Genomic DNA, 26,989 nt, shown 5'->3' with positions numbered 1-26,989 from the left:
CCAAAGAGACCATATGATAAACTACAAAAGATCACTATTTATTTATCTAGACTTATTATACCTCATTTAATTACCACATTGCAGATCAAAGCGTTTTACAATCGAAAATCTACATAAAAGAAGGCAACTCCAAAATCCATAATAGGAAAGTACTGTATAATCAATCATTTAAAATAGAGAGCACAGTACATTACATTACATTACATTACGGATTTCTATAATCATTCAAGGTTGGACCATCCAATATCAACTCTAACAGTATAGTTATCATTAAAAGTCAAAATGCTACAAAAAAGTTTCAAAAGCACAGGGCATAGCCAGCCTTCCAATTTTAGGGGTGCCCAGGAGTAGATGGAGTGGAGGGGGGGCAATGCATTCCCCCCCATGTGTGTTAAACATACCTTTGCTGGTAGCAATGCGAAGACCCCACCAGGCAAAGAAATACAGTGCCTGAACCACTTCCATTCTCCTTGCATATTTCTGTAGTGCAGAAGTCAGTGCTTCCAGGATTCCCTGAGCATGCTCAGTTCTTGTGCAAACTGAGCACGTGAGAGAAGTCCCAGCAAAGGTGGCTGGGACATACTCCACAGCAGTGGCGTACCTAGGGGGGGCGGGGGCGGGCCGCCCCGGGTACCAGCCCTGAGGGGGTGTTCCCGGCCTTGCCGCTCAGTCCCCCCCCACGCCCGAAGGACCGCTCGCCCCACTGACCTTCCAGCACACCTATGAAGCAGCCCGCAGCAGGATCGCGACGTCAGCAATCCCTCAGCTGCTTGGGCGCTGCTTCCTGCGCCGCGGTCCCGTCCCTCCTCTGACGCACTAGACGTCCGCACTAGACGTCCCCACGTAGACGTCCGCACTAGACGCCCGCACTAGACGTCCCCACGTAGACGTCCGCACTAGACGCCCGCACTAGACGTCCGCACTAGACGCCCGCACTAGACGTCCGCACTAGACGTCCCCACGTAGACGTCCGCACTAGACGTCTAGTGCGGGCGTCTAGTGCGGACGTCTACGTGGGGACGTCTAGTGCGGACGTCTACGTGGGGACGTCTAGTGGGGACGTCTACGTGGGGACGTCTAGTGCGGGCGTCTAGTGCGGACGTCTAGTGCGGGCGTCTAGTGCGGACGTCTACGTGGGGACGTCTAGTGCGGACGTCTAGTGCGGGCGTCTAGTGCGGACGTCTACGTGGGGGCGTCTAGTGCGGACGTCTAGTGCGGGCGTCTAGTGCGGACGTCTACGTGGGGACGTCTAGTGCGGGCGTCTACGTGCGGACGTCTACGCGTGCGCGTCCTCGTGCGCGCGTCTTACATTCAGCACCAAGTGGCAGAAACCTAAACCCCAAACTCAGATAAATGCATTCCCAGGCCTTGTTCTCCCCTCCTCCAGGTCAGATTGCTGTTGAAAGCTGAGGCAACAGGAAATACGTCAGCCTCGGGGAGGATCGGAACTCAAGCTGGAGGAGGATGCACAAGGTTCTCACGGAGAAATTCACAACCACTCCCTGCAGCTCATAACCCAAATTCCACTCAGCCTGAGAAGGGTTCCGGCACGCAAACTGTTCAACAGCAGCCGAATCAGACAGCGTGCAGGGTCAGGGGGCTTTGTTACCCGGTCGCATGACTGCTGAAGGCAGCCAAAGCCAGAAAATGTGAACTTTAGGACTGAAGAAAAGGCGAGGGAAAACCTCACTCCTCCCTTGCAATAGGGACACCCTCCTTCTCCCCCCCCCCTCTACAGCTCTAACTATGTACCTCACTCCTGCTGGCCCTAGTGCCCTCCATCACACACAGATCTACTAATATACCCCGTTCCTTCCTCGCAGTGCCTCCTGGTACTCACAAACACACACCCCCCCCCCTCCAGATGGCTTCACATGCAGAAAGAAAGTAGGGCGTCTCATTTCTCCAGTGCTGGTGCCAAGAAGCAGACAGAGATTCTGATGTACTAAGGAGCACTTTCTCAGAAGCAAAACCTCCCCCCTCCCCAGGAGTGCAGAATTTGGTTTGAGTTGGGTTTGAACTTGCCAGGGCTGGACAAATTTCTTTCAGTTTGGTCCCAGGTATAGACAGAGCGTCTATTGCCTTTTAACTGGATTCCAAGCCTGAAAACATGTTTCCAAGGGTCGGTCCTTGAGGGGGTCGGTCGGCACGGAGACGGAGAGGTATTAGAACTGGGTCAGATCCCTGAAGAAGCTCATTCTCCTATCAGTTTGGTTCGGTGCAGTGGCGTACCTAGGGGGGGGCGGGGGGGGGCGGGCCGCCCCGGGTACCAGCCCTGAGGGGGTGTTCCCGGCCTTGCCGCTCAGTCCCCCCCCACGCCCGAAGGACCGCTCGCCCCACTGACCTTCCAGCACACCTATGAAGCAGCCCGCAGCAGGATCGCGACGTCAGCAATCCCTCAGCTGCTTGGGCGCTGCTTCCTGCGCCGCGGTCCCGTCCCTCCTCTGACGTCAGAGGAGGGGGCGGGACCGCGACGCAGGAAGCAGCTCCTAAGTAGCGCAAATATAGCTGACGTCGCGATCCTGCTGCGGCTGCTTCATAGGTAGTGCGGGGAGGCCAGGGGGGCGAATGGTCCTTCGGGGTGGGTCGGGGCATCAGGCCTTCAGGGTGGGGCGGGCGGGCGGGCAGGCAGACTTTCAAGGGGGAGGGGGGTGACAGGCAGGCAGGCCTTCAAGGGGGGGTGCAGGTCTTCGGGGGGGGGTGCAGGCCTTCAAGGGGGGGACAGGCAGGCAGGCCTTCAAGGGGGGGACAGGCCTACAAGGGGGGGGACAGGCCTACAAGGGGGTGCAGGCCTACAAGGGGGGGGGACAGGCCTTCAAGGGGGGACAGGCCTTCAGGGGGGGTGCCGACCTTCAAGGGGGTGCAGGCCTTCAAGGGGGTGCAGGCCTTTGGGGGGGTGCCAACCTTCAAGGGGGGGTGCAGGCCTTCAAGGGGGGGGACAGGCCTTCAAGGGGGGACAAGCAGGCAGGCCTTCAAGGGGGGGACAGGCCTACAAGGGGGTGGGACAGGCCTTCAAGGGGGTGCAGGCCTTTGGGGGGGTGCCAACCTTCAAGGGGGGGGACAGGCCTTCAAGGGGGGACAAGCAGGCAGGCCTTCAAGGGGGGGTCAGGCCTTCAAGGGGGGGACAGGCCTACAAGGGGGTGGGACAGGCAGACCTTTAAGGGGGGACAGGCCTACAAGGGGGTGGGACAGGCAGACCTTTAAGGGGGGATAGGCCTTCAAGGGGGGACAAGCAGGCAGGCCTTCAAGGGGGGGTCAGGCCTTCAAGGGGGGGGGACAGGCCTTCGGGGGTGCAGGCCTTCGGGGTGGGTGCAGGCCTTCGGGGTGGGTGCAGGCCTTCGGGATGGGTGCAGGCCTTCAGGGAGGGACAGACCTTCGGGTGGGGGGTACAATCCTTCGGGGAGGGTGCAGGCCTTCAGGGGTGGGGTTTAGGCCTTCAGAGGGGGACAGACCTTCGGGTGGGAGGTAAAGTCCTTCGGGGGGTGCAGGTCTTCAGGGGTGGGGTGTAGCCCTTCGGAGGGGGGACAGACCTTCGGGGGAGGGGGGTCCTGGTGTAAAAGTACACAGAGGGAGAGAGGGAAGGGGGGGGTTCAAAGATACGTGCATATGCCAGACTTTGGGGGTTAGAAATAATGGGTCTAAAAACAGAGGAGTGGGAGAGAGATGGTGCATAATGGGATTTAGGGAGGGAAGGAACAGAAAGGGAGAGAACTTGGAAACAGGGGATGGTGTGGAGGGGGGATAGAGATACTGGATAGGAGGATAGTTGGGAACAGAAAGGGAGAGATGGTGGATCCTGGGGTGGTGGGGAGTTGAGAAAAGGTGAATCTGTGGATGGAGACAAAAAAAAGGAAAGATGCCAGATCTCCGGGAGAGGGAAGGGAAACGGAAGGGGAGAACAGAGATGGCAGACGGATGGTTAGCACGGAGAAAGGAGACCCTGGCAAGCAAGACAACAAGAGCCTGGGACCAACAAGATTTGAATATTGATCAGAGAACAAAAGGTAGAAAAAATAATTTTATTTTCTGTTTTGTGATTACAATATGTTAGATTTGAAAAGTGTACATGAGACAGCTTGAAATGGGAACTTTTCTATTTTTGTGAATGGCAAGGCTGAGTTCAGTTAAAATATATGCTTTATAAGAAAATATAATAATGTGTTTTATAAAGTTTATAAGCATTGCTGGCATACTCGGTGAGGTGTTCCTAGTGTTGGTGGTGGTGGTAGCATGTCAGTGTGTTGAGAGGAAGAGGTAGTCTGGGAAATTCTGCTGAGCAAACTCTGGGCCCATTTCCACCCCCAGTTAGTCCACTCCACTCAACTGGTTCACACACTGAGTGGGTCTTTGGGTGTTATTTCTGGGTAGTTGTTTTAGAATCTCTTCCAGTGGTTTGTCAGTATCTCCTTCTGGTCCAAGGAAGGAAACTTTGTCAACCTTAGCATTGACCTTCAGAATATGTTTGTAACAGCGCTGCTTGTGTGGCATTAGGCTATGTAGTGATCGAAAGAAAAAAACAGACCTTTGCACATTTTTGCACTATATGGTGGGTGTATGAGGAGATTCATTTCCTGCACAGTTAAGTCCATGTGAAGTTACCTTGTGCTGTATTTGACATCTAGCAAGGTCTCTGTTTGGAAGGAAAGATCTAAGCTTAAAAATGAAGTGGCCAGAAGTTATGTTAAAAGTAGATAGCGTAGCTGGTTTTAAGAAAGGTTTGGACAAATTCCTGGAGGAAAAGTCCATTGTCTGTTATTAAGACATGGGGGAAGCGTCTGCTTGCCCTGGATTGGTGCACTCAGTTGTTCCCACTTGGAGAACCTATTGACTTTTACTGCTTTTCTGTGTGGCTTTAACATTTTTGCTATTCAGTATACCTAAACTATTATTCAGTAGAAAAAATTTGTTTGTTCAATCAAATCCTGTGTGGACATTGGACTTCTATGAGTGAATGTTCTGCTTGATTGAACAAACTAAATTTTTTCTACTGAATAATAGTCTAGGTACAATGAAAGTAAATAGCAAAAATGTTTGAGTAGATAATTAAGGAAATCTTTTTCATATTGCTTGCTTATGGACTGGGAAAAAAGACTGTTCAAGCAAATGTCTCCAGAACTGCTTTAATGGAAAAATGTGATTTTTTTTTTTTAAAGTACTTTGTGAAATTTATTGTTGTTGTGAAATTTATTGTTATACTTTGTTTAAACTTAAAAAGCGGTGTCATTAACAGTGAATCTAATCGAAAAATCGATTCAACAGGGTGAATCGGATCGAATGAAATATTTTCCTCTGAATCGGGCAGCACTATTGGCTACCATGAGAATGGGCTACTGGGCATGATGGACCATTGGTGTGACCCAGTTAGGCTATTCTTATGTTATGTTCTCATCTGTAGGGGCCTTTGTTTTCACTTCTTATTTTAATGTATTTTTTTCCTGGGAACTTATCAGTGTTTTTTTATAATGGGAACAAAAATGGAAGAGAATTAATGTGTGTGGAATGGGGGGGGTAACTAATTTCTTCAGCTAAATAATTCAATCCACTTCAAACAGACATAGGAGAACTCACGCACCATTCACACACCCTCCAACCAAAAACGTCAAAAGAAAAAAACTGTTCGACAACCTCCTAGCCATTCGAGCTGCAACACTTGACCCCCAACTCTACAACCTATTGACCTCGACCACAAACTACAAAACCTTAAAAAAAGAAATAAAAACCCTTCTATTAAAAAAACACATAAAACCAAACTAACATAATCAGAACTGTCCCAAGCATCACCTGCAACTACTCCATATGTACTTCTGATGTCATGACAATTCAGACATAATTTATGTTATGTTATGTTTGGAATAATGGTTACATAAATGAGGTTCAATAAAAGAAAATTTTCTGTGGGAGCATTTGTTGGAACTTCTGTTATCCTGATTTCTTCTATCTGTGGGCTTTCTTTAGCTAACCTACTTATCTGGGGCTTTCCACTTCTGCAGCTGCCCTTTTCACGGTCCACTTTGCGCTTGCACTCTCTGGGGAGGGGGGGTTGGGTCTGGGCTTGGTGGGGTAGGTGTGTCTGGTAGTTTTGTCTGGGTGGTGGCTGGGTGTTTCTTGGGTGCTTGTTGTGCGGATTGGTGTGTCTGGTGAGCGGTCTGGGTGTTGTTGCTTGTGGGGTTTTTTTTTCATTATAAAATATGGCTGAGGGTCTAGTCCGGCTTATTATTCTTGTGGGTTCTGGGGTGGGATTTGTTTGCTTGCCCCAAGTTTTGGCCTTTTGTTGTGTATTGCTATGCCTCTCATTGGCAATTTTCTCTTGGGAGAGGCTTGTTCATGCTTGTTGTTGCTGTTACTCTCATTCTGTGTTCTTTTTGATAATGTATAAGTTTCTGTACAGACCATGGTTGCTTGTCTGGACCTTTTGCCATTCTCAATAAAAATACTTTGAAAAAAAAAAAAAAAAAAAAAAAGAAAATTTTCACTGCCTGTTTCTATTCTGACCATTTATTCCATTTCATGGTTATTGCAAAAAAAAAAAAAAAAATTTTACATGAGGGAGGGGGGGGGGGTGTCAAAAAATGATGGGCCCCGGGTGCCACATACCCTAGGTACGCCACTGCTCCACAGACTTCTGCATTAAAGAAGCAGCACAAGGAAGAGGGGAGTGGCTTGCGCGCTACATTTTTGGCTGACGGGGTTTTGGCATCCCCCAATGCAAAAAGTATCACCAATACCTATGAAAGTGGAAGAAGGATCCAACTGAAAATAATTGTAAACAGTACAAGGAATGGTAAGTCAAATGCAAGGCGCTAATAAGAAAGGCAAAGAGAGACCTTGAAAAGAAGATTGCGCTGGAAGCAAAAACACAAAACTTTTTTAGGTATATTAAAAGCAAGAAGCCGGGAAGAGAATCAGTTGGACCACTAGACGACCGAGGGATAAAAGGAGCTTTCAGGGAAGACAATGCCATAGCGGAGAGATTAAATGAATTCTTTGCTTCAGTCTTCCGTGAGGAAGATGTGGGGGAGTTACCGGTGCCAGAAATGGTATTCAGTTCTGATGAATCAGAGAAACTCAAATTACAACTGGGAACCTAACTCACTTTGAAACCATTTCCCATGATAACATCACCAAGATACTAGATGTTATTCACCCTTCTGGCTCCAACCTGGACTCCTGTCCACCATGCTTCCTGGTGGCTGTGAAAGATGCCTTTGTAGACTCCATCCTTCCTCTCATCAACACCTCTCTAAAAACAGGTGTAGTGCCCGCAGACTGGAAGTTGGCAGTCATCAGACTGATCTTGAAAAAACCCACGCTCGACCCTAAACATGCCCAGCAACTTTAGACCTGTCTCCAACCTACCCTTCGCTTCCAAGATCATGGAAAAAACAGTGTTGAACCAATTACACTCCTTCATTGATGAACAAAGAGCCCTAACCTACTGCCAATCGAGATTTAGGAAATTCCACAGTACTGAAACCGTCCTTCTTGACATCATCGATGACTGCTGGAAACTCATGGATAAGGGTAATGATGTCTTTTGGTGCTGCTGAATCTCCTCATTCCGTGGCTCTCTGAAATCGGAATTTGAGACTGCATTACCATGGTTCACTTCCTTTCTGAATAATAGATCCCAAAGCGTACTCCTCAACAATGCATTATTGAAACCAAAACAGATCAAATATGGTGGTCTGCAGGGGGCTCTGCTATACCCCCTATTATTCAATCTCTAAATTAGGCCAGTCCTAGACATAGCCCGCAAATACCAAATACAGATTTACTCCTTCACGGATGACATCCACTAGGAGAAAACAGTGATGCCTATATCACAAAACTCCTAAAATGCCTCTCAAAAATCAAAAACTGGATGACTGTCAACAAATTGCAACTAAACGCCTACAAATCGGAACTCCTTTGGATCTGCAAAGAATACTGCAACCACGCTCATCCCTCGCTATGCTAGAACTCAACATGATATAAAGTAAGTAGAGTGTCTGATGTAAGAAAGGGATGAACGCAGTAAAGTTGACATAATGCAAAAATACCCAACCAAAGATAGATGAAATTTGATCCATAAATATTAACCATGAGTCAATAATGACTCCTAAATATCTGAAGGAAGTCACAGGAGGCTGGGCTATTCCAAATAGAACAGGGATAACAGATGGTCATGGTCATGGTACATGGGCTTGTTGTGCTACTGGGGCTTGAGAACATCTGTGAAGCTAAGAGCTATGCCATCAGTAGTTTCACAACCAGAAGGGCCTCCCAAGGCAGGCAGGTTTCAGCGGAGATGTTAGACTAATGATGTACCACCCATCTGGGCAGTAGCAGATAAGCAGTGTTGAAGACGCAGGATCGCATTTGATGCAACAATGGCGACAACATTGAATTTATACTGTGCAGAAGAAAGGCCCTGCAATCTACTTCTGTATTCTGCCACGAAAAGTTGATATCATTATCAAGTCACTAGGACTCGAGCATGAGTCAATGACACCTAAGAGCAACAACAGAAGGTGAGGGGATGTGGTTTGAAACCCAAGTGACAATTTTTTCAGTGTTTAGTACTAAACAATTGACACACGGTTTAAGATTTAAAGCCGCAGGTAGCGATATTAAAATATTGAATAAGAGTTGTCAGTCTACTTAGGACGATATAAAATAATAAAGTAGAAAGAATAGAGCCTTGAGTAATACCACAAGTAAGAGAGAAAGATGTGGTAAATTCGTTGTTGAAGGAAAAAGTGAACCAAGCTAAAAACTATACCTGATAAAACCTATTTAGGACAATCTCTGAAGTAAAAGAGAATGGTTAACGAGGTCAAAAGCAGCAGAAAGATCTAAAGAGAATTTATCATAGAAACATGACAGCAGATAAAGGTCAAATGGCCCATCCAGTCTGCCCATCCGTAGCATCCACTATATCTAAGCATATGCAACAACATGGGAAATGTGACAATTTTGACTAAAGATAACTTTGTGCATCTGGCAGCTAAACCCAACCCCGAGATCTCGCTGGAATCCAAGCAGCAGGTATGGGGCTTTGTTACCAAAACCATGTAGTGCAAAAAAACATATAGAAGTGGTATTTGGACTTTATATAATATTTTCAATAGGTTAATCACATTTTCCCTCTTCAACAGCGCTCAGAATGTCCTTAGTTTCAGACCAGACAAGTGGGACAAGCCCGAAGGTATGAACTGTCTGTATCTTAAACTTCTATCATTGCACTGGAATTTCGGGCTCCTTTGATCAAGGCGCGCTACGGGGGTTAGCGCGTCGGACATTTCATCACACGCTAATCCCTGCGGTGGCCTAAAATCCTAATGCCTCATCCATGGAGGCGTTAGGTACTAGCGCGGCAGGCGGTTTAACGCGCGGTATTCCGCTACCACGCCTTTGTAAAAAGACCCCTTAGTATTTTTGTTATCTTATATTTGCACTGTCCAAAAACATTTAAAATGCTTCAGAAAAAATTTTCAACACTTATCTGAAGTGAAAGATGTCTGAATAAATCTCTGGGTCTTGATGCGTTTTGCAACGGCTGCTACAGGACACCCATACAGCAGAGGCTTCAGCGTTCAAGCGCTGCTTACAATACTTTGTGCGGGTCATAAAGCTGGCAAAAGCACTTTTGAACAACTGTTGTCAATAATATCATCCTTCTTTTGTAATCAGGCAAATAGAGTCTTTTTAAAGACTAAAAGAACATTTTTACAAGGCTGTGCACCATCAAGTAATTCTCTCTCCTCAGTTCAAATAATCAGACTCCTGAGGCAGGCCCTTTTGGGTCTGAAACACGATCGTGTCGAGTCAGTGTCATATTATCTAATAAAGGAGATCGAGCACCAACCAAAAACCTTCTTGGTTTGTTTTTTTGACATCCTTGATTTGGGAAGGAGGTATCTCCTGTTTCCTCTGAGCATTCTGATAAGGGAAAGCATTATGGGAAGCTGTACAAAAGTCAATTTTTGTGCTGTTTTATTCCATTACATATTTGAAGGGGGGTTGCCAAGCATTATTTAATTTTAGGGGGAGAGGTTGGCTCTACAGTATGACACAGAGGAGGGGAGGGGTAAATCTATAAAAATAGCGTTATGTATTTCTATCTGGGAGGTTGGGGCTGAGGTTCATTCCGGGGGATATTTCCTACTACTGGATCTTGGGAGGGGCGAGCATTGTTCTTGGCCTGTTCCGCCTTATTGTGTTTGATGGGGGGGGGGGTCTCTGATTTTTTTTTGTTTGTTTTTGGGGGGGGTTCTGTGGGGGGGAGTTGGGGTGGTGTTGCAGGGGGTGTGTGTGTGTGTGGGGGGGCACTTACCATTTGAAAAATTCTTGATGACTGCCTTTTTGTTATATATTATTCCTTGCATGTTATCTCTGTATGTATTTTTGCAGAGTGGTTTTGGACTTGTTTGGTTTCGTTTGGGATTTGACCTTTAAAAATAGTGTTATGTAATAAGTGAAAGATCCACAAGAAGATCATTGTACATTTCACAGGTGCTTTTAGCAAACTTTGTATAGGTGACAAGACAGGTGGGTGAAACCAGAACAGCTTATTACATTCTTTTATTGACTTATGCAAACAGTATCTCAAGAGGGCTGTGTACATTTGATCCCTGGGGGGTATCAATAAACAAATTTCTCCCTCCCCTTCCAAGTCCTTATAAAGTAAGAAAGTCGTAGCCTCCTGGTTTATTACCACAGACTGGAAGCCATGGAGAAGATTCCGCTCTTTCTGATCATGGCTTTGAGCGTTGGCCACTGCTCTTCCGCCTCCTCTGTGAGTATTTCCTGCCCTGTTCACAGACTGTTCCAGCTTTAGCAATGCCAAGACCCTGTGACTTTGAGGGATGGCAGTTTTGCTCCTATTTCTTTCTAATTCTAGAAGTGCCCACAAATATGAACTCAGCTTTCCCACCTTAAAGAATATGAAAACTACAGCCAATTTCTGTCGTTCGTTGACCTTTTTATTTGCAAACATTTGGAATGAACTTCCATCCGAGATTAGATTCCTCTCTCAATTATCAACATTTTGAAAAAAAGTTAAAAACACACTTATTTCAGAAGTCTTAAAAAATTAATCTGTGTCCAATTAATGATCTTTTATCTGTCAACAATGATTCTCTTTTGTTATGATCTTTAATATTTGTAAATCTAGTCGAGCCCTCTATGAGGGAAGAATCGGTATATAAAACCAAAGGATTGGATTGGATGCAAAGGAAGTGTATGTGTATGTTGTGTGCATGGGGTTGCTGAGGAAGGAGGAGGAATGCATACAGGGAAAGGGGGTAGAGATGTGGGCAATTGATGCAGTGAGGAGGGGGAGCCTTGTTGAAGTATACTTTGATTGCAGTGTGTACCCTACTGTACTATGAGTATCTTAATGGTTAAAGCAAGTAGGCTGATTACCAGGGACTAAACGTAGAAGCTAACATGTCTTCAGCCACTAGTGGGACTTTTTGTGCATGCTCAGTTTGCAAACTGAGCATGAGTGAAAAGTCCTGGAGGAGGCTGGAGGCACGCCACTAACTTCTATATTAGAGAATCATTGTCAGGAGGACTCGGGAACTGACTTTGGCATCCCTGTCAGCCATTTAAGGGAAGGGAGACTTGAATGCTGCCTTTTTGTAGCTTTGGCGTTTCAAAGCTGACATTCAAAGCAGTGGACACTGGAGGTTTAAGTGACTTGCCCAGGGTCACAAGGAGCAGCACAAGGATTTGATCTCACAACCAGTGAGCCCCAGCCCCTAGGGCTCCCTTGTGGCTGTACCACTGCTTTCAGCTAATCTTCACCATTAGTCTCTCTCTCTTTCTTTCTTTGTCTTCACCTATTGATGCTGCATTGCTGATCCTAAGCTCTGCAGCCTGATACTGGTCCCAGGGCTCCTATTTCTAGCAAACCATACACAGCAACTATGGGTACAAACTCAAAGAGTCACCACAAAACCAATTGCACCCCACTAGAAGCACAAAGAAGGTTGGAGCAGGGACTTCAGCGACCTTTTGGAAACAACCACACCACTGGCTGTGAAAACAGTCCCAGAGCTCTACCATTTTAACTGGGTATATATATTTTTTTAATACTAGAAAAAGTTTCACTTTAAATAATCTTTTAAATAATTTTTGACATATACTTTCTTCAGGCGTGCATGATAGATCATTTAAATCAGTGGTCTCAAACTCGCGGCCCTCCAGGTACTATTTTGAGGCCCTCGGTATGTTTATCATAATCATTAAAACAGTTTCTTGATCATATGTCTCTTTAGCTATAAATGACAATATTATTATTAAGACTTAGCCAAAAGGAAAGATTTATAAACTACAAAGAGTTTTACCTCACGCAAAATTGTCATTTCTTTTATAAGACAAACTATTTTTTTCTGAGGCCCTCCTAGTACCTACAAATCCAAAATGTGGCCCTGCAAAGGGTTTGAGTTTGAGACCACTGATTTAAATCGATTTTGACATATATCAGCACTTAACTGAAGCGATAACGCCACTGCTACACCAGCCTGAAATGCTCTATGGGGGCCTCCGTTTCACCAAACAAAGAGGCTTCTTCAGGAGCTTGCTGGAGAACTTAGCAGTCCATCCTTAGTTTAAAAATTCTTCCCTCATTTACTTTATGCATTCAGAAGTGCATATTATTTAGTCCAAAGTGGTTTCCAATGCTGTATAAATGCTTCTCAGCTCTTCTCTTTGAAGCTATTCTCATTTGCTCAATGGAGCTGCCTGTTTTCACTGAACATCAGGAGCTCCTTCAAAAGAATTGATTTTGCATCAGCCCCAGCCTCTCCACTTTTCAGTGTGGGGGTGAAATCCCCAAGCCTTTTATGGGTTGTGGGTGTAAATTTTATGCTCACCATTCCTTCTTGATTTTTCTAGGATTCTTACAATATCACTGGAGCGGTGGATGAGAGTGGCCAGTGCTTGTGTACTATGATCTTACCCGATAACACCTTCCCAATGTACAGGATGGAATCCCTGGAAATCTCCTCTTATAACCTGAGCATCAGCGTCCAGCAAGAAATCACTAAGGTAAAGAAATATGTATTTATTTTACAAATTTATATCCTGCTTACAACGAAGTGGTTTTAGCCTGCTACTTGGGAAGTGGAAAGTATTCAGAGTAGATTGGGATTTCAAAAGTTCAGCTAGCTTGCCCTAATTCTACCGCCGAAACATGCCTTTTCCCTGTATGGAGAGATGGCAATATTCAAAAGAGGCATTTTTGGTAGGAAACAGATTTTCCTTCTAAATTCTTACTTAATTTTTTTAACTATGCAACAAAGTAGAGTAAACTCAAACAACTAGAACTCAAGCAACCAGCAAAAAAAAAAAAAAGTATCAAAGAAATACTGTAATACTTTAAATAAAAATGAAAATAAAATCAATTTCTTGGAGAAATTTAAGTGTAAAATTGACACGCCATACTTACCCACGTTTTGCCTACCACATGTTTGGAACAGCTTATGACATGGCATAGAATAGGGTATAGTATTAGTTAAGCCTATTTTTATAGTAACTCTCAAGCAACCAGAAACTACATTTATCCGGTATCTATCAATCCCCATAGGTGCCGGTTAACTGAGAGCCTACTGTAATATGTTCTAACCAGGGCTAATAAAGAGAGTTAAGACTTACAGAAAATTTAAGTCTAAATCCAGTGAAACGTAGGATTGCATTATATAAGCAAACTATTTGGACTGGATGCCAAATTGTTTACTGGAAGCTTCTTTACCGCTACTAATGACTGGGGAGTCAATTCTTTTTTTTTTTTTTAATTTATCCATTTTCGCATCAAAGAACAAAAACACTTTGATAAAGGAAATTAAATACACATTGAAGAAATTATTATCAAAACACAAGAAAAGGAGTGAAACACTCCTATTACTAATACCATGATCATAGTCCACATTTGGGAGAGGTAAAGCCATACCCAGTCGGGGGTGGGGGGGAGGGGAGTCAATTCTGAGTGGTTTGCGTGAGCTTTGGTAAAGGTATTACAATACATGAACTTTTGACAAATGGTTTAGCCAGTGTGATTTTCTTTAGAAAAAAAAAAAAGGTGCCAGTACTCAAATGCCAGGCCATCGTTCAGGTGTGAGGTGATCGATGAGGGACACACTCTACAATAGCCAGACCCTTCTGCAACCAACCACATAGTCCTCAAAAAGGCAGAACTGGTATACAGAGCCTGGGCTCGTTCAATAATATTGGAGACCAGGGTCAGTTTTAATAGGCAATGGAAAAGGTACTTGTATTCAGTAACATAGAAACATAGAAGATGACGGCAGAAAAGGGCTACAGCCCATCAAGTCTGCCCACTCTGCTTACCCACCCCCTGTCTATGCCCTAATGACCAATTTCCTTATCTTGACCGTCGTAGGGATCCCACATGGGTATCCCATTTATTCTTAAAGTCTGGCACGCTGTCTGCCTCGATCACCTGCACTGGAAGCTTGTTCCAATGATCAACCACTCTCTCTGTGAAGAAATACTTTCTGGTGTCGCCATGAAATTTTCCGCCCCTGAGTTTGAGCGGGTGCCCTCTTGTGGCTGAGGGTCCCTTGAGAAAGAAAATATCATCTTCCACTTCGACACGTCCCGTGAGGTACTTAAATGTTTCGATCATGTCTTCCCTCTCCCTACGTTCCTCAAGAGTGTAGAGCTGCAATTTGTTCAGTCTCTCTTCGTACGAGAGACCCTTGAGCCCCGAGATCATCCTGGTGGCCGTCCGTTGAGTAGTACTCTTGAGTACCCCCTGAAAAAAGCCCTGAGTTTAGAGAAAGAACAAAGAGGCTTGAATCATATTATAAAAGAAAAGAAAAACAAGACAATTTGAAAGAAGGAAATAACAGAAAATGGTTTCATCTGAGCCTTCTAGTTTTTGTCTCCCATTTTCCCAAAGGCTTCAGAAAATGAATGTTTTCAATTCAGCCTTAACATGTAGCCAGTTGATCTTGGAACCCAGTAGATATGGAATTCCATTCTTTTGTCCTAAAGCAAGAGAGAGCAATATTTGTTGTAGTGTTAAAGTAGTGCCAGCAGAGGGTGCTATGCTTAGCTGATTAAGAAATTGCATTTGGGTAAGAAAAGGGGAATGGCAAGGAATGATCAAATCAGTTAGGCCCTCTTTTACTAAGCCACGGTAGAGGTTTATACCATGGCCCGGGCCGCTAAAGCTCAAAGGAATTCTACGAGCGTCGGAGCAGCATCAGAGCATTTAGGCCCAAATTCTGTAACCGGCGCCTAATGTTAGGCACCTATTTTGGAGGCGCTCAACTAGATAGGCACCTATCTAAATTGACTAACAAGCCCAATTAAGTTTTTTAAATCAGCAATAATTGAAACTTAGGTGCCTATCAAGAAAGAGTGATTTTGCAACAAGGCGCCTCTACAATATTTAGGTGGCTTTCCCAAAATAAATAGGCACTATGCAGGTTAGGCATGGGCGTGGCTACGTGTTAGGCGCCTTGTTACAGAATCGCTGCTCTAAAGCTTGCTTAAGCGCTCGCCTGGGTGCCTAAGTTTTAGTTGTGCCTAGGGTTGGCCTATTTATTGGGCGCCTCCAAAATGGGTGCTGCTCAGCGCGATTCACTAAACAGCACCCAATTGTTCTTGAATCGCACTGAACGGTGCCTATCTCGGCGCCTAACTTTTGGGTGCTTCTTATAGAATTTGCCCTTTAATGCTCCAGGCCACACTAGAAACCTCTAGTGTGGCTTAGTAAAAGTGGGAGTTAATTAGGTAGGAAAACCTGTGGGAATAGTTGGTGGGGGTGCCGTCACCCCTCCTCCTCTGCCCCTCCCCACCCTGCCTCTTCCCAATCCTCCCCTCGCCATGCGTGAACCACCTTCGCTATACCTCTACTTGTTCAACGCCACAAGCAACAACTTCAACATGCTCCTCGCGACCGTGTTGTGTCTCATGCTGACGTCACTTCTGTGTGCCGCAGAAGGTGAGCCAACGGGATCGTGAGGAGCACATTGAAGTTCTTGTTGTTCGCAGTGGCGAACAACTAGAGGTATGGGGAAAGGGGGCATCGGGGAAGGATCCAGGGAGGGGGGCGGAGACAAAGAAGCCCATTATATGCCTATGTACTTCTTAGAATTTAGCACGCGCTAAGCTTTAGTAATAGGATCCCTAAGTGAGTTGTTGCCTTTTGGACCAACCGCAACCTTTGAATATTGGAACAATTTAGACCATAATACAAAGCATTACAATAAGTCAATATGGCTTAACATGATCGCAAAAACAAGAATTTTCAGATGTTCTAGTGACAAAAATGCTTTTATTGATTGTAGCTGATGAACAGCTACATAAGATGATTTAATACCAACCAGCACCAATCCCGGATAACTATCTGGTTAATTTAGAGCAGGGGTGTCAAAGTCCCTCCTCAAGGGCTGCAATCCAGTCGGGATTTCAGGATTATATGCTAATAGATCTCATGCATATTCATTGGGGAAAATCCTAAAAATTGGATTGGATTGCGGCCCTCGAGGAGGGGCTTTAATAGAGACAAAAAAGCTATCCTAAATTAACTGGATGATTATCTGGGTAGTGGTGCTTAATTTTAGCTGCGGCGGCGGGGGCTTAGGAAGCGCTGGCTTCAGCGGACTGCCTGAGACAGGAGATGGCCGGTCCCCTGGCCCTGGGAGGCTCCGCCTCACCCCCAATATCTGGCTTCAGCACCCTGTGGTCGGTGCAGTCCTTTTCGCCGCCTCCGCCTGTCTCCTGCACACCTGGCTCTGGCGGCAGCGGTCTGATCAGCACTTGCCCAGCCTGGAGTCTGGGAACTTCTGCCCCGGAGTCCCATCGTCCATCAGCCCGGCTTTTCTCCAGAGCTTCCTGCCGGTGTTGCACAGTCTGTGCGCTGTGATGAACTCAGCAACAGCAGGGCAGGGGTCCCCTGTCAGCCCCAGCTCCAGCGGCGCCAGCACACACCGACAATCAGCACCGGGCGGCTTTTCCGCAGAGGAGGAATTCAGTAACCCTGAAATTCTGGGCCCTAAGCACAGTCATTTGGTGTTGCTGGGACTCCATCTCTTCCTCATTAGGGGCTATGATAGCTATCTTCATAGCTTCCCTAGTATCAATCAGTCTGGGAAGCAGAATCAACTGTCTTACACTTCAAGAGTGAAAATCTTTCTGGTGGTGTGGTGTGAAAATGTAGTGGTTTTACTTTTATTTCCAGATTCAGAGCTATCATAGCACCCTGACAGTGTACCTGGAAAAACTGTCTAACTTGACCCACCGAGTGGAAAAAGTGGAAATGGGAGAAGTGTCATATAAAGAACTGGACTTTACACTCTTGAAATTGGAGATCAGGGAGATGGAGTCACTCGCCTTCCAGCTGAGTGTTTCTCTGAACGGATCCAACATCATTGTAGAGACACTCTTAATGGAGGTACATACTGTGACTGCTTTCTGTGCCCTCTTGACTGAACGTTAGGTTATTTTTGGGGTGATCTGGTTTGTCAGCACTTGGATGCTGCCTGGGGTACAAACAATGACCAAAAGAAAAATGTAATGTGGTGAGCCCATGAGAAGAACAATGGAGTCTGAAGTTAGAGGAAAGGGATCCAACACAGCTGTGTTTCAGGTGATTGTATCAGGGGTCATACTTATAATTGCTTCCTTAAGTAATTCAGTTTGAAGTCTTTCATCCCATGGTTGTCAGGTATTGCTATAGCTGATGTCTTCAAACTGAGTTACTTAAGGAAGCATTTATAGATATAACCCCTGATGCAGGTAATCAGTTGAAACACGGCCATATCGGGTCCTTTAATAGATCTTGTTTCCTCCAGTTTGAGGCTCCACTGTGTTTCTTATTCCATCAGATCCCACCACACTACATTTTTCTAGTTGCTTGGTTTGTGTTGCTCTTTCCCTCTGTTTGTTTACTTTACAAACAATAGTTATCAAAGCTTACATTCAACGGGGTCATAGAACTAGTGTCGCTCGTGTAGGCTCGGTCTATTCCCAGCGACTTGGTATCATCTGGTGGCCCTAGTGGTTAACCCATAAATAAATATTCTTTTTAAAAAGGTACTGGACTATTGACTGCACCAAGCTGAAATATCAATTTATTTGGATATATCGTAATATAAAATAAATGTGTAATATAAAAATAAATGATCAAAGTGGTTTACAGTATAAAATTCAATAATATAAAAGACAAACCCCCTCTTTTACTAAGGCGTGCTAGCCGATTTACCGCGCACTAAATATTAGCGCATGCTAAACGCTAATGCATCCATAGAATCTAATGGACATATTAGCATTTAGCACGTGCTAAATCGGCTAGCATGCCTTAGTAAAAGGACCCCATAGAAAAAAATGGGGTAAACAGATACCTAGGTTACACAGCAATAACAATAAAAACTGTCCAATTTTAAGTTTTATTTAGATTTGATACACGGTCTTGTCCATCTCAGTATGATTCCTTCTATGAAAATTCAAAGATGGGACCCAAACTTGGGATGAAAATGAAGCACGGGCCTAGTAGCAACCCTATTGAAAATGACTTTGATCAATCAAAGTCATTTTCATCAAGATCAAAGATGAAAAGCCCTAGAAAAAAATGTTTTTTACCTCCTCCCTCATTTTAATGGTGAAATTTATCATGTCTATTAAAATTTGCAATTCTTTTCTTCCCGATCACCCTTTTCCTATGACTTGGCAGATTCGGAACATTTCAATCATGGTCAGCCAGTTGGAATCATATGACAAAAACAATGTGCTGGCGGTGCGACGGGAAATCGTCTCCCTGCAGAAACGTCTCCAGGACTGTCAGACGAATCAGACCGTGCCCAGTCTTCCTCCTGTGATACACGGTCAGTACATGAATTCATTGGAAGACCTCAGATTCTTTTAGTTGCATCAAAGCAATATGTGTTGACTTGAGTTCTATGTGTTGGTCTTAATGCACCACTTAGTAGACTTTTTTTAATTTTATGTTTATCAATTTCAATGATTACATCATCTCAATCACAATCAGAAATTCACCATATAACCTTACGGAACAATTTGCCCAAATGACAAGGCATATATATATAAATAATCGACTACAATAATGGAGCCAAGATAAGGAAATAATATAAAATAGAATAGAAGGAAAAAAGAAAAATTAAATCAGACATCTTGCATGATGGCAGGAAGTAGCTGGCACTCCCAATGCAATTATCCCTGGGAGTCAATTCCGGAGGGCACAGAATCTTTCCCTGGAAATCAAAAATTATGCCAAATGATTGAAAAAATCTACTAATTGTATTTATTTGGAATATCTCAGCACAATTAGTAGATTTTTTTCATATATTATTTTTACATTGTACACCATAGGGCTCCTTTTACAAACCGCGCTAGGCCTTAACGCGTGGAATAGCATGCACTAAAATTGCTGCGTGCGCTAGTCGCTACCGCCTCCTTTTGAGCAGGCGGTAGATTTTCAGCTAGTGCGCACTAATCCAGTGTGTGCGCTAAAACCTCTAGCGCACCTTCGTAAAAGGAGCCCATAATGAGTGATATTTTAGTAAAAATGTACATATTGGCAGTAGGGTCTCAGAAAACAAGAAGGCCGGCGGTTTGCAAAATCCAAGACGGTAATCAAAACAGCAAAGCAGCTAAAGCAAAGTATCTAAGTAACTCCCCCCCCCCCTTTTACAAAACCGCGAGAGAGGTTTTTACGCAGGCCAGCCCGCTGAATGCTCTGTGCTGATCCCAACACTCAGAGTTCCTATGAGCGTCGTGTGCAGCACAGAGCATTCAGTGCACCGGCCTGCGCTAAAAACCTCTATCGCGGTTTTGTAAAAGGTTTACGTGTTGTGGAGACAGACAACACATAAAAAAACTCGACACAGGCCATCTTTCACCCACGCAAAGGCTGCATCAGGGTCCAATGAAACTATAAAACAATAACAAAATACAGTCAGTAAAATCATAACACAAAACTAATGCAAACATGCAGAGTTAACAAGGGACTAGAAAAAAGCAAGTATACTTACACAATAGCAGAAGTAAAACAAAAGTAAATCACACATAAATATAAAAGCCATTCGGGTGTATAAAACCATATACAGTGTTCCCCCGGTCATTCGCGGTCCCGGTCCTTCGCGGTATTTTCTGACCGCGAACTGCTGACAAGGAGAGGGCAGCAGAAGAGGCAGGAGAGAGCATTCGGAGCGCCGGCGAGTGCAGGAAATCACTCGCTATATGCTCCGACCGCCTCTTCCTGCACTATGTCGGGCCTTATCCAATCAGGAGCTGCTTTGACACGCAGCTTCTGATTGGTAAGGTCCGACTTAGTGCAGGAAGAGGCGGTTGGAACATACCATGAGTGATTTCCTGCACTCGCCATCGCTCCGGCTGCTCTCTCCTGCCTCTTCCGTTGCCTTCTCCAGTCTCCCCCATGAAAAACCGTATTCGCGGTTTTTCAAGATATGCGGGGGTTCCTGGATAGGAACCCCCGCGAATATCGGGGGAGTAGTATATTAGTAAATATAGAGGCAGCAACATGCAGAAAATAATAAATGAAAGTCCATAGAAATCCCTAAACAGCTGCAAAGGATTCATAATGGATATCAAAACATATATAAGGAAGCCTATAGAGGTTACATATAGGAGCATAATTCAAAAATAAAATGTCCAAAAAACTTCCTAAATCAGTTCTTGGACATCCTAATCACTGGGACATCCAAATGCCAATAATCAAAACCATTTTCCTGGACATCTTTTGAGACGTTTCACCCGCTGTGCATCCAAAGTTGCAGGGGGCGTGTTATGGGCGTGTCATGAGAGGGCTTTGAGCGTGCTTAACTTGGACATCTTGTGGTGATAACTGAACCTTTTCTAAGATGTCCTGGATAGATGTTTGGAGCTAGACCTCTTTTAGAAGCTTCTAAGTGCCAAAAAGGTACCCAAATTGATCAGATGACCAGTGGGGTAGTAAGGGTGGGGTGGGAATGGCCGTCCACCCCAGGCACCATTTTATCCAAGTAGGCGAGTTTCAAAAAATAAAATAAAATTTGGACATCTAGCTGTTGAAAATGAATGTTTCTGTGCTTCTGACTTTGGATGTTTAGCCAGAAACATCCAAATTTGACTTATCCAAATTTCTTCTCGCACATCAAGCAGCATTATGGGGTAAAGACCTTGAACAATTGCTTGTGCCTACTACCTATGGAGAATTCAGGAAACGCCTGAAAACACATCTATTCCTGAAATACTTAGGAAACCAACCTATTCAATCTTAGTCCTTAACAACCGAGCGCAAGAACCACCTGTTGCTAAATCTGTACTTTGCTTGTTCATTCAATCTGTAACATTTCTAATCATTGTAAACCGCATAGAACTTCACGGTCCTACGGTATATAAAGTGTTATTATTATTATTTTCGAAAATGGCCCTCCATGTGTACAAATGGATGAAATAATTAGTCCAGATGGTCAAGAAACATAGGGCTCCTGAGCTAGCCGAAAAATTACCGCCTGCTTATAAGGAGGCGGTAGCGGCCACAACAATAAAGTTACTGGGATACTTCACTCTGGCTGATCACGACCAGGTTGGCACGTCTCTGAGCCAACTAGTATCATAGCACAGGATCTGTAGACATAGAGCCTGTACCAAAATACATGGAGAAATGGATGTGTATGCGCCAGCTACGAGCAACAGCAGCTTCAAACTCAATTCTATATATGGCACCTTTAAAAAATAGGCACCGGCTAGTGCGGTGCCAAGTTTGATTCTACAAAAGTTAGGCGCACTTTATAGAATCCCTCTTAGCACTGCCTAAGCGTGCTTAGGCATCCTAGCTTTGGGCGCACCCTAATTATGCCAGGGTTTTCTTCACCTAAATACCTGCGCCTGAGTCCAAAAGAGGCATCTACATGCCAAACACTCCCATAATCCACCCCTAGTTTGAGATATGCAATATGCAGCACTTAACTGGGTAAGTCAAAGCGGATAAAGGCAGGACTGTGCTTTATGTGGTGCTATTTATATGGTTAATTTATCTGGTTAAGTGATGAATATCGGCACTTAATTGGATAAATGCTGACTCCACCCCCTGAATACCCACAGACTAGCCTGTTTTGTTGTAGCTGCTACACGGTTATACTCATTGGCACTGTACTACTATTACATTTCTATAGTGCTGAAAGGCGTAAATTTAATAATAAAATAATAACTTTATTCTTCTATACCGCCATAGTCGAAGGACTTCTAGGCGGTTCACATCCTAAGAAGGCTGGACAATTAGCGAATTACAGGAAGCAAGAAGAGAGGGTTACATAAGTAATATGTAGGGGACAGCAAATTACATCGAGGTAGAGAGAGGGGGAATATATCTTTGGGAGGGAGAGGCTTCTGTTTAGGAGATGAATTTGTCAAACAGAACGGTTTTAATTGATTTTCGGAATGCGCCGTATGTAGTTGTCCAGCTAGGAACATGAAGGTTCTGTCCAAAAAGGATTTGTATTTACAGCTTGTGATCTTTGGGTACGTAAAGATGTTTAGGTTTCTGGTTGGTCGTGTGGGGTTGTGTAATATGAAGTGTGGTAGCAGGTAGGAAGGTGCTAGACCCCAGACCTGCATGAAACAAATGCAGGCAAATTTGAACAGAATACGAGCCTCCATTGGCAACCAGTGCAACTTTTTGTAGTAAGGGCTGATGTAGTCTTTTTTCCTCAATCTGAAGATCAAACGAACTGCTGTGTTTTGCACTATTCTTAATTTTTGTACTGTTTTTTTTGGGATACCTAGGTAAACAATGTTGCAGTAATCCAGCATTGATAGGATCAGAGACTGCACCAGCAGTCTAAAGGACTTAGCGTCAAAGTATTTTTTTTAATTTAATTTATTTATTTATTAATTTTCAAAAATACAAATCAAGATATACTTGTACAGAAAGCTTTTAAGTCAAGAAATCCAGTAATAAAATAAGTTCAAAGATATTAATTTAACTTAAATCAGCTCAAGTCCACAAAAGATCCTAAATGTAATATATAAAACGGAAACTAGGAAATAATAACTAAGGCAAAATGATAACAAGTTAACTGATATGGGCATCTTAATTCTTCTATACTCCTCCTTTCTTTTCCTTCTCAAGCTGAGATAGAGAGAGGAAAGAAGTCAGCTGGTAGGGCTCCAAGAAAACATCTTTTTGAGAATTATATTGTATTTGCAAGGATAACGAAGGTAAAAGGTTGCTCCAAGAGATAGAGAAATGGCTACCCCGGCAACATTGGTAGCAACTTTAGCTTTAACGATGGACAAAAACTGGATTTTGAGACTTTTCTTTAAAAATAGATTAAAGGAATTCTTGGGACTTAAGATACAAATGTTCCCAGACTTGGCTAGAGACATACAAAAGCGAAGAAAATAATTTCTTATGTTAAAGTATTTTTTAATGGTCCTTAGTTTCCAGAGTGCACAAAAGCATTTCTTCATCACTGCCATGGTTAGGTGTGTGTCCAGTGTGATACCCAGTATTTTTATGGTTTTGGAGATTTGGTAATCGTGGCCGTTTAATTGTAATGATGCCCAGAAGAGCTTACAATCTAATATGGACAGACAGACAAGAATGCTATTGGACATGGTTTGCAGTGGGTGGCTGTTATAAACCTGGGAAGGTCAAAGATTTGTGATGGTGTTGTGGCCTTTTGAAAGAGCCCTTTTACTAAGTGATGGTAGGCACTAACGCATGCTTACTGCTGCTTAAAATTGGGGCTAGCCAGTTGCACTTAAGAGTCACACAATGTGGGCACAGTGCACACTACCCATGTGCTAAAAAACACATTAAATTTTTTAGCACGGGGCGTTTTTGGGGATCCAGAGTAGGCATGTTCTACGGTAATCAGCACTTGGCATGCTGTGACCAATTAGCGCAGGCTTAGTGTGGGAGCCTATGCCGCCTAGAAAATAGGTAACTGTAAGAGCTCATATATTAATGGCCATGCACTAGTTATGAAATTACTATAGTAGGAAAACAAAAACAAAAAACTGTGGATACAGATGTTCTGGAGATAATTTGTTAAACACTGACATAAAAAAACATGCATTTTTTTGCTACTTCAGCTTGTCTGCGGTGTTCTTTGCTCACATGTTTAAAGACAATAGACTGTTTTCAGTCCAATTCTTTATATGTGAGTTTGCAAACCATTGAACCCCTGAGGAAGGCATGTTCGCTGAAACACGGACTGTTTAGGGTCCGGTTGGATTTTTATCACTGTATTTTTTATCATTGTACTTTTTAAATTGAATTTTCATGTTTTTATATGTCAGTGTTTAACAAATTATCTCCGGAACATCTATATCCACAGTTTTTTGTTTTTGTTTTCATCGGTGGATTGTTTTCACTGTGGATTATTGGGTCTCCCCATTTTTCTTTGTTGTGCATTACTATAGTAGGACCAGACAAACACTTCCATGACAGAAACAAAAGTCGCGAAGAAGAGAAGCCACCAACTAAGAATATGTCATCAAATGGAATCTTTATTGGGTCTGGACTGAACATGGCCAATGTTTCGGCACTAAGTGCTTTTTTCAAGAATCAACCACTTGCCTTTAGTTCATCAAAATAATGTTTTGCTCTGCCTTTTTGATATTTTCTCGGCTGTTTTTTTAAATCATGCTGCATAACTTTGTACAAAAATTGCATAGTATACATTGCATAACCATTGAGCGTACCAAAGGTACTAAAGGCTGACTCTACCCAATGGCACTTAGGTGCTGAAACACTGGCCTTGTTGAGTCCAGACCTAATAAAGATTTCATTTGATGACATATTCCTGGTTGGTGGCTTCTCACTAGTTATGAAATTAGCAGGTGGTCATTATAGGGAAAGGCAAATTGTGGCCATTTTAGAGACATGTTAAAAAAGTGGCCTCAGCACGTGGATAACCCACATGCTAAAAACAGCGCAAACCACTTTTTAGCACAGCTTAGCAAAAAGGCCCCTTAGTGTGTAAATGCAAGTTGGCAGAGAATGGGAGAGCCATAGGTGTGACTCCCACTTATGCATACTACATATAGAATACTTCAAGTTACATGTGTAAGTGCCACATTTCGGTAAGTGCATCGTTGTTTACTATTGATATGGAGAAAGTGGATATATGTAAATATAGGCACCTTTCTGTCCACTTATGCTCTTATTCTATGATTACGGGCTTAACTGATATTATAGAATAGGCTCGCAGCAAATGCAAATTACGCACCTAAATTATGGCATCCAGTTGTAGAAATGGCCCCAAAAAATGTATCACCTCCAGAACTGTGTTGTTAGGACTGAGTAGCTCCAGAGAGGGTCATACTATAAGGACATGGAGCCTGTCAGCTCTAGCTCAGGATGGCTCTAGGAACAAGCGAAAGAGATAGACTCTGTTACCTCTAGGAAGAAATAGGATTGTCAGAGGGAGAGAGAACCATGACATCAGCACAGTTGTCAGACAATATTATAGAAAACAAAAGCTAAAATGCAATTTTTTCAAGCTATCAAGGGTAGAGACCACAAAGAACAGATGAATAAAGTCCATTTGTCGGTTGACAAAGTGAGCTGATCCATTTTTTTCTTGTTTCTTGGGACAGGAACCTGTGACCATGGGGGTCTGGTAAACATGACTAAGCCATTTGTGGTGCAGCTGAACTGGAGGGGCTTCAGCTACAAGTACGGTGGGTGGGGAAAGGACTCATTTGTGAACACCAGCAATAAAGATTTGCTCTGGGTAGCTCCATTGAACACTGATGCTCGAATAATGCAATATGTCCGCTTCCATTCTGCCTATGATGACCTCCTGCTCTACAAGAACCCCACTGATAAGACCCTCAGCAACTATGGGCAGGGTAGTGGGATGATCCTTTACGATAACTTCCTCTATTACAATTGCTACAACTCTAAGTACATGTGCCGCATGAACATGGGCACCAATGAAGTACAGCGCCAGATTCTGACTAACGCCGTCTACAACAACCGCTTCTCTTATGCTGCTGTTACCTACCAAGACATGGACTTTGCTGCCGATGAAGAAGGGCTGTGGGTGCTATATTCAACAGAAGAAAGTGCCGGCAACATTGTTATTGGGAAAATCAATGTCACCTCCTTCACTGTTGAACGCAGTTGGGCCACCACGCAGTACAAGCCTGGCGTCACCAATACCTTCATGATCTGTGGAGTGCTATATGCTACCAAACCTGTGAACACACGTAGAGAGGAGATTTTCTACATGTATGACACCCACTCAAGGAATGAAAGGAAGCTGAGCATCATAATGGACAAGATGATGGAGACAATTCAGAGCCTACAATACAATCCCAATGACCACAAGCTCTACATGTACAATGATGGCTACCTTGTCAATTATGATGTCACTTTTCTACCCTCCTCAGAGTCACAGTAAAGAGCTTACAAGCACCCTGATGAGGGTTAGCATTGGGCCTGGTCTGCAGACTTGGGTTATCAGATTGCTCTGAGCCATTAGAGCCAAGCTGAGCCAGTCCTGGATTCACTACTCCACTGCATCAATGGATGTATAATTCCAACTTCTTTAAGAAAGGTAGGAGCTATTCATCTATAGATGCATTTATGCAAACCCAGAGCTAAATTTGCCTGTATCCTATGGCCCTGAGTTACCTGATACCCAGTAAGGCTATTCTTATGTTCTTATTTTTTGCTTGAGTTGTGTTGCTTGTTAAAATCTAATTAAAAAAAAAATTATTGTAGATGGAATTGAAGCATCAGTATAAATTACAGAATCACTTTTCAGCTGTCAGGTGGAGAGTGTTTTGCTCACCACTGATGGTGTTATTCCTGAATATTCAAATCCAGGACCTGTATTGGCTCTGCTTTGAATATCCAGTTAATTTTATGCTGGCTAATACATAGCTGCTTAAGTTGACATTCATCACTTAAGTGGCTATGGGTTACCAGATAAAAATAGGACAGACTTTTTTGCGGTCCCATTTATGTGCTAATCCTGGCTGCTTAAGGGATGAA

General features: G+C 43.8%; 1 protein-coding gene across 3 annotated transcripts; it reads left to right on the top strand.

Moving 5' to 3' along the window:
- Positions 1-1,454: 1,454 nt before the first annotated feature.
- Positions 1,455-26,989, top strand: LOC117365626 (olfactomedin-4-like). 3 transcript variants are annotated; one of them, XM_033956204.1, is made up of 5 exons: positions 1,455-1,473; positions 12,883-13,035; positions 17,198-17,410; positions 18,689-18,839; positions 25,585-26,989. In XM_033956204.1, the coding sequence occupies exons 1-5, from the start codon at positions 1,465-1,467 to the stop codon at positions 26,391-26,393; spliced, it is 1,335 nt and encodes a 444-aa protein (XP_033812095.1). In that variant the 5' UTR covers positions 1,455-1,464; the 3' UTR covers positions 26,394-26,989. The 3 variants fall into 3 exon arrangements, with proteins under 3 accessions (XP_033812095.1, XP_033812094.1, XP_033812096.1); XM_033956203.1 differs by lacking the exon at positions 1,455-1,473 and adding an exon at positions 10,700-10,777; XM_033956205.1 differs by lacking the exon at positions 1,455-1,473 and adding an exon at positions 11,880-12,060.

This window comes from Geotrypetes seraphini, chromosome 8 (genome assembly GCF_902459505.1).
Source record: "Geotrypetes seraphini chromosome 8, aGeoSer1.1, whole genome shotgun sequence".
Taxonomy (NCBI): domain Eukaryota; kingdom Metazoa; phylum Chordata; class Amphibia; order Gymnophiona; family Dermophiidae; genus Geotrypetes; species Geotrypetes seraphini.
This window is presented reverse-complemented; position numbering and strand designations above follow the sequence as displayed.